The 8,218-nt window shown below is 44.1% G+C and overlaps 1 protein-coding gene across 1 annotated transcript; it reads right to left on the reverse strand.

Annotated features, from left to right (window-relative positions):
- Window positions 1–5,486: 5,486 nt before the first annotated feature.
- PHALS_05518 (uncharacterized protein) lies at window positions 5,487–5,786 on the reverse strand (the record flags this gene model as incomplete). Its single annotated transcript, XM_024719075.1, has 1 exon — window positions 5,487–5,786. The coding sequence occupies one exon, from the start codon at window positions 5,784–5,786 to the stop codon at window positions 5,487–5,489; it is 300 nt and encodes a 99-aa protein (XP_024584410.1).
- Between the last annotated feature and the right edge of the window lie 2,432 nt (window positions 5,787–8,218).

The following is an 8,218-nucleotide window of genomic DNA, read 5'->3' on the forward strand; positions in this document are numbered from 1 at the left end:
CGCATCTTCATTCAAGGTCACAACATTGACTCCGACAGGAATAAAAACACGAAGTGAGTTGATTCTTTTCGTTGAATCTGTATCACTCTCCGCATATAAAAAGTGTTTACCTGACTCATACTCTCTTTTCTGTTTATGTCCAAAACAAAAGCTGATCTCATCTGTTTGATTAGAAATCGCAATGATATTCAACATTCATATTTCTGTAACCGGAATCTTAAGAGCAGCCATACTCTTTCAAGTTGTAAGTTCTCTATAATGTTGTACGTCACACGATCATATTGATAATAGAGTCATTTTTATATGATCAAAGACCAATACTTATGCAACCAAGGGAGTTGCCAGATGCTTATACTTACCATATGGATAGGAGCGAGATTCGGACTTGGCTACTTGTACATTTTTTATCGTAGCTGAATCCACTACAGACCAGTTTTGTATAAATTCGAATATTATGACATTCATCAGCATGGATCACGGCATATGTCCAAATCGTTTCACTATATCTATCCCACATGATCACTATCCCACATGATCACTATCATCTTTACCTCCTGTTCGGAGTCTCGTAAAAGTCAGTCCAACAAAATAGTGATATATTTGGCGGTTAAATTTATAGACATAACACGATTGCCGTATATCCCGCACATAAATTCAATGAGTCCTTGCTAACAAATGCACAGACGTTCGGATCGTACGCTCTTCTCAGAAGGAGAGCCAACGAACTATTTTTGAAGTATTTAAATTTTTATTTCAAATGTGATGCATATTACGAACAAAGTTATACACATGTTAAATTATCTACAATACTAGGGTCATATGTATTGCGTGAAACCAGCACCTCTCGCGTCCCATGACCGCTGGTTAATGAATTTTTATTACCGTAATCCGTGCCAGAAGTTATATACACCTCTTGACCTTGGAAATTTCGAGTTATGTTCAAAACAATAATTAAATATATACAAGCACTTGTACATATTTAATACCCCATTTTTTTAGCAATGTTTTGTACAAAGTGTACAAAACATTGCTAAAACGTGAACGCTCTTTGAGCACATACTGCTCTTGAGGTTCTTCTGTACGATTTGTAGCAAACAAACAAAGTGGTTTGCGCGTTATACAAATTATCAGAAGAATATCAAATATAGTATGTAGGAGTTTTTTACTTCTAGTACTGCTAATTAGTAGTATTAATACAGTAGTTACATTTCAAAGATGGGAATGACTAACAACACGAAAAAGGAGGCAGTTCAATTTGCGATGTAATAAACACTGTATGCTATAAGAGCGTGATCTTTAGCTCCGTTACACCTGGTAGTACTTTGTAGTCCATTCAATAAGGTCGAGATGGCCATGATCGACATACCGCCCACTGAGGTCTAGGCGCAGTCCTAGACCACACAACCTGGATATACGAATAATTTAACCATAATGGGTATTTGCTATTGCTTCTTGAAACGCAGCCTGGAGACTATTCTTTTTCTTACCACTTCCCATAAATAAACATCAATAGATTCTGCCGTGCGATTCCTTATTGTGATTGTCATTGGCTGAATACGACATGGTCTAGCCTTACGGGTATGGTGAGGGATTGGGCTCTCGGGAGGTGTGTCGCTGACCCCGATGCCATTCTATCTCTGGAGAATATCCGGAGTGACCTTCAGCTGGCCCACATACCACCAGAAGGCGAGTCACACATGCGGACAGACTTCTTCGCTCCGATGCAGGGTAGGTTTAATATTGTCGTTAACCCCGTCGACATCGCTTCACAAGCGCATTTTTTCGTCTTCGGCCAGCACAAAAATCTAACGCGCTGTGCACTATGCGTGCGGCTCTCTCGACGCTTGAGGAGGGGTTTGCTACGAGAACGATAGCGTTACGTCATTCTATCCGAAGGCGAAGCCGGCCAAGACTCCTGTGCCGTCGCCAGTTCTGATGAAGACCGACACCATCGGTCTATCTCCTAGCCGCGGTCACTCACCGCACCGCGGCATGCGATTTTGAGCCACCTTGAAATATTTCGGGTGTGGCAAATCGGGGCACCGCGCCACCGTTTGCCGCATGCCAGCGCCCATCTATGTTGATGGAGTCGGTGTTCACGGCTGAATGCTGAGACCGTTATTCCCATAGACAAAGGAGGCCTGTAGTCGCGACTCGCCCTACAGGCTGGAGTAGAGAGCCGAGTCCGTTCCCGGTCGGGACCTTTCCTCCCATCCATCGAGGTCAGAGTTCAAACTCAATGCCACCACCGCGAGCGGCGACTCGAGACTGATACCTATCAACATTCATGTTGCTGGCATTCAAAGACTCCCCCGGGCTCTCCATCCTTGTCCATTTTTAATGGAGGTTCGCGTCTGCCTATACTATTAGCATCAATTTTGATTTGCAACAATCAGGGTCAAATCATTGTCATCCTTGCTGATTGATAATCCCCAGCGAGACCCGACGCATCGTTTCCTTTCCGTACACATTCGACAGATTTCGAAGCAGACAGAAACCTCGTGGTGATTGAGTAAAATTTGTCTTTTGATGATTACCGTGGACAAACCGAAAGATGACTGGTTGGCTTGATCAGCAAAGTGTCAGGCTGACTTTGATATGAGCTCGGTATTCACATACCTACTCGTCGCACCGACAGACTGGCCGCACATTCGTGCCGCGGATCAATCTGCCTTTACAAATACCATACATTGAGATGACGATGGCCGCCTGTGCACCGTATGTGCAATGTCAATTGATGACAGCGCGGTCGAGCATATGAGGTTCTCGCGAATTTTCAAGGTGGTCGAGCAGGGGTACTGCCAAGGGGTACAAGCGTACAAGAACACCATTGCATGTCAAATCGCATGTCGCCCAAGTACCCCGCCTACATCGTGAATTTGGTTAAAGCTTTTTCAACAAAATGTTGGTTCACAGTCGCGCTGAGCGCGCTCTCAGCGTGGTAGAAATTTACCTTTCCCGCCTAAAACGCTTACATAAGTAGTGTGCAAGAACAAGTCACACGCAAACGTAAGAAGTTGTGGCTTTTCTGCACCCAAGATTTCGCTTTTGTGTCCTAGTTGGCGTGGACCCATAGAAAATCTCCTTGATGAAATCCTAGCCGATCCCCGAAAAACCTAGGGAGCTGCGGCAGTGAAATGGTTTTGCGCATCAGCTTCAAAGAAACACAAAGAGTTGCACGAACCACTACTCTCTTTGCTGAAGAAAGGCGTAACGTGGTAGTGGAGTCCGATACACCAGGCAGCTTATGATGCGGTAAATGCGAGCTTATCTCAAGCCTCAATTTGGTACTTTCTGGACAACATTAGACCTTTTTACGTGGTATGCGACGCCAGTGACCTTGCTGTGTGCTAAGCCCGTATGTAGTTTGATCGTGAGGGCCGTGAAGGCGTTAGAGGTACCAATCTCAACAGCTAGAATCGGTCAAAATTAAGCTGAACCAGCATGAATGAAGCGAATCACAATCCGCTACCTCAAAGTGTACTCAACCTTACCCAAGGCAAATACAATCTTCCGTTTAGAATAAAAACGGTATTTATTTGTATTATCTGCGGCAGAGCCGCCTATATCTAAAACCATAGATTTCTTTTATCAAATAGGAAAATATAATCAATATGCATAACTCACCACATAGTAGCTTCTTGTTACGGTGTAGCCACACCTTTGTACGGTCACACCTTCTTGTGTGACCTACCCTTTCATACAAGGGTACTGTAACCCCGTACTGTAACCCCGTTATATTCTCCCCCCTCAAAATTGTGAATACCCACAATTCGCCTGATACGAGGCTCGCGGGCGCTTGAACGAGTTGTCCTCACTGATTACTTTTGTGCTACATCAAACAATGCATGCATTACGCTTTGTCTCATTTATCATATACGGTTGGAACGACATCAGAAAAGCTTTAACACAGCCATGATGTGGCGCTGGTTTAGTGAGTAGTGGCTACAACACGTTTTGACTTATTGTTATTTGCACGACAATACTTCGTTACAAAAGCAACTCTTTTATCTCGACGAAATCTGGCATGCTGCGTCGGGTAGGCGCGCAATGGCTGAGAGACTGGACGTGCAACGAAAAATTACAGATAGAGGCAGACGAAAACACGTATATCTGCTGGGTGAAAGGGCTGTGTTAAAGCTGTTACATTAGCTTAGTGATACAGCCACGCCGTCGCCGCGAATAGTGTACCTGAAAAGGGGCTTTGCTCATTTGGTATCAGCTCGAGAACTTGCTTGTGTTGAGATTATGACATGCTGCATAAGAATGCAAGGATCTGTAGCCAGAAGATATTAAGTTAAGTATCTAAAGGTAGTGCGATCATAGTATGTTGCATTTGGTGGCTTACTTAAGCCATACCATAATCCCGCTCATACAAACTTTTCGAAAGCAAAGTATTCTATGAAACTAATCGAATGTTTATTCTTCATTGTTTAGCTTTTCGCTGCCCCCAGCAGTGATCCGGTTTTGATCCGCTTGCGGAGCCTCGAGTCAGTCGGTTCAATTGCACTGCCCATAAAGCACAATATAAAAGATGTCTCATGTCAGTTTCGGCGGCACGCACGAGACTGACAGGAAACTCGACGTGTCGCCATGACAGAGAAGCAACTTGAGAAGTAAATGTGAGAGGGTTATTTTTTGCCGACTATGCTCGATGCGTTTTGGCCTGCCTCTTTCTCAGTCGGTTGGCTGGTGGACGGACGGGTTCACCATTGTTGTAAGCTGTATCTGATGAAGTCAATAGGATAATCTCACTAAAAACCTTTGTCTTGAGGTTCTACGGCAAAAGATTAAACTAGCGTCTTTGCTGCCTCTGACTGAACGTGATCTTTGCATTCACCTTCCTAGGAAAAGATTTATGGCTACCCAGCGTACCCCGCTTCGCTCTCGTGGTTGGATTGCGGCCAAGTGTCAGACTTGGCCGACAGCTGTATCCAAAGCCTCAAATAGATGAGTACGGCTTATTGTAGTTCTTATGCACGCGGACTTTTTCTCGCACTGAGAACGAAAGGAGTGCTTACCAGTTGCTTTGCGAGTGGTCGCTTACATTTAGGGCAAGCACTTCTGAAGAGTACCGCCTGCGTCTCGAGCTACAGCGGTTAATCGAGCTCGGACCCTCCTTGCGGGATGTACATCAAGTACGGCATGCTGGCAAAAGTAACGATGGATACTATTGTAGCCAGCTTCAGTGAAGCAGACATTGTACTAAAAAAAAGCATCGTTCAAAGTTTCACGTTTCAGCGTTAAAGTAAAATAAAGTCTTTGCGGCGGACGCTCACAACCTTACGATCTTGCTGGAAGCCATTTCAATAAGCTGCTAATACAAATTTTAAGCTCGTGACCAAACCTGGTTTCAATCACTAGTGAGAAGTGGGTTACACTGAGTGACTTCGGAACTTTCTCCGGTATAGAAAGAAGATAGGATTGTAAGTCGTCAGTGGTATCGACGCTAGTGAAATATTATCAACGTATGCCCCCAAATGTTCCTATCGTGAGGTGATCACTTCGACTTCACCGAGTTCTCGTAACAGTCCTGGTGAGTCCGTCGGTCTACTATTCAAAATTTGACGTTGCAATGCTTCAAGACGCGAAGGTCTCGGATACTTCGCGTCGTGGCTTGACACACGTAAGATTACGCAGAGCCAGCATTCCATTGCACGGCTGCGCGTGCGGGTATGCGGACTGATACGGAAGCGGCGACGCCTTTGTCTCGTGCCTCGAGTACTTGCTCTAAAGATATACGCACTACCACGACACTGCGTTTCATTCAGGAGCAGTGAAACCATAGGGTACAGATATTTATGCAAGTCGAGTTGAGTGGCGGTGGCCTGTTTTCTATCGGCGCTCCTAGTATGACAAGCGCCTTGCTGATGGTCGTCAATCGAGTGCTTGCAAGCGTTAAGAGAGTCATCACTGTCGTAGTCCGTCCTTTGCAAGGCAAATCCACAGCAGAAGATCAAGTAATCATCATTTTCGAAGTCATAGCAGAGACATGTGAACGCGCGATGGCTTTTGGTTCAGCAAAATTCCTCCACATCGGCTATGTTCATAGTCAAATCAATCTCATAATTATAACTCACAGCTTTTTCGGCTAAACTGCACGCATTATATATAACTTCGGCGTTCCGGACGGCGTAATGCAGCCACTCCGAAACCATTCATTTGCGTTGGTGGAAGCGGACGGCGTTATAGACTGAAGGAACTCTGGACCTTAACAACGTGGCATAACGGCATAATGCCATTTCGATACGCATTGACTATTTCCGTTTTGCTCATCCGATTTCAGTTGGGTCGCCGGCCACATGAGAAGATGTATACCCGGCTGATGAACTCAAAAGTCTTGTTAGAATTCGGGGTTGGGATCGAAATAATGTGTTTTGGCAGTCTATGGTGTTAGAAAACACATGAAAAACAGTGATGAGGTTCCTTGGTCGTGACCCAGGCCTTAACCGCAACGAAACGCACCAGCTTGCTCAGTCTGTTCACAAAGCTCAAAATGCCCGTTCGTCTGGTGGTAGGCCAAAAATCGATTTCATAATCATAGAGCGCCAGGCTTTTGAGGGTACCTTCTGAACAAACAAGTTTATATTTTATAAAACCCAGTTGCTTATCTATATTAAATTTAGTGCACCTAGAACGTATCTGATTAATTTCAAATATAGTAAAAATTCATAACTTGATTTGCACCTATCCGGCCTCCTATTTTAAAGTTGACCATCCATGCTAGACAGGTTTCTGGCAAACTTATACCTTATGTTCTGTTCGTTTGCAGCCTTTTCGATCTCAAGTGGTGCTGACATAAAGTTGCTTTGGGCCAGTATTCGGTACACAAGCCTACTGTTCGTATTGCAAAACCCAGACGACTATCAGAGGCTGCTCATACCCAACTACATTAATTTAGACTAAGGAAGAAATGATTTGTTTTTCGTGAAGGGAGACAAATAGAAATAAATATGAATATTGCAAAAATCTCTTTTAAAAGAGCTCAAAGAATCCAGAAGGCGTACAGGAAGGAGACAAAATTTTGATGGTAAGTGAGCTGGTCTGTCCGTTGTTTTTCGTGATGGACAATGCTTATCTGTGTATGTGAAGCCCAGCGACCTCTGTTGATTTTATATAAAACATTTAGCTCAGTCGAGACTTTCTATATTTTCTTAGAGCTGGATTGTGCTGTGCAATCCTGGCCGCGTCTCTGTCGGGTTTGTTATCGCTAGGAAGCTTTTTGATGACCTGAGTTCATGGCAATCAATTCCGGATCAGTTCTGGAGCTCATTTAATCCATTGACCACGTTTTGCTGTCGTTGCCATACAAATTACGTCGGTGATGTGGTATTTTATTCAGGCGCTGTTTTAGAGCGCATCCAGATGCCAGTCTTAACTTTTCGCAGTACTGCTTATGCAAAATGTTTGCGATGGTCGACAACTATCCGCATTACGACAACTGTGATTCGTATAGATTTATTAGGCTGAGCCTCGCGAAGGTCTGCGCTATAGTGCTGGCAGTGGTTGCGTGGCTGTCGCTGTTACAAGGTTACACGTTTGTGTTGTACTTAATTTCGTAGTGCTCGCCTGATAATAGCACGCATAACTAGCCTATTTATTATGACGCGCTGAGAGACAGTGAGCAATAGAAAGTGAGATTGGGATGGTACATACTAGTTATGTATACTGCTCTAGATCAATATTGGATTTTGCAGCGCAAAATTTGAAGAATTGTAACAGTGTTCCGACTAGTACACAAAACATCAATTCTGCGTTGCGGTCAGCATCTTATGTAACGGGGTTACACGTACCCTGGAAACAGGGGTGTGTGTCACACGAGATGGGCAGGGTGTGACTGCACCCAAATAAGAATACGGTATGTGGCTGGGTAGCCAGTAGTTATGCATGTATTAAGATTTTAACCAAGTGCAGCGCGGCTGCCGTAGCTTTGCGCTTTGTGGAAGCGTAAGGTATGTCACGATCTTTCGTTCTATACCTAGAACAAGTACGAGCTTAGCGCATCGCAACCCGCTTACTCCAAGAGTAAATATTGCCTTATCACAAGGCTAATGAACTCTTCCGTTTAAATCAAAAACTGACCTTACTGATTTTTATCTGCGGCGAAGCAGCCTAATTAAAAGGTATAGATTTTTCTAAATATATATAGTAAAATCTAACTACATGCATAACTACTGGCTACCCAGCCACATACCGTATTCTTATTTGGGTGCAGTCA

The sequence above is a fragment of the Plasmopara halstedii genome (assembly GCF_900000015.1).
Source record: "Plasmopara halstedii genome assembly, contig: Scaffold_2904, whole genome shotgun sequence".
In the NCBI taxonomy this organism is placed as follows: Eukaryota; Oomycota; class Peronosporomycetes; order Peronosporales; family Peronosporaceae; genus Plasmopara; species Plasmopara halstedii.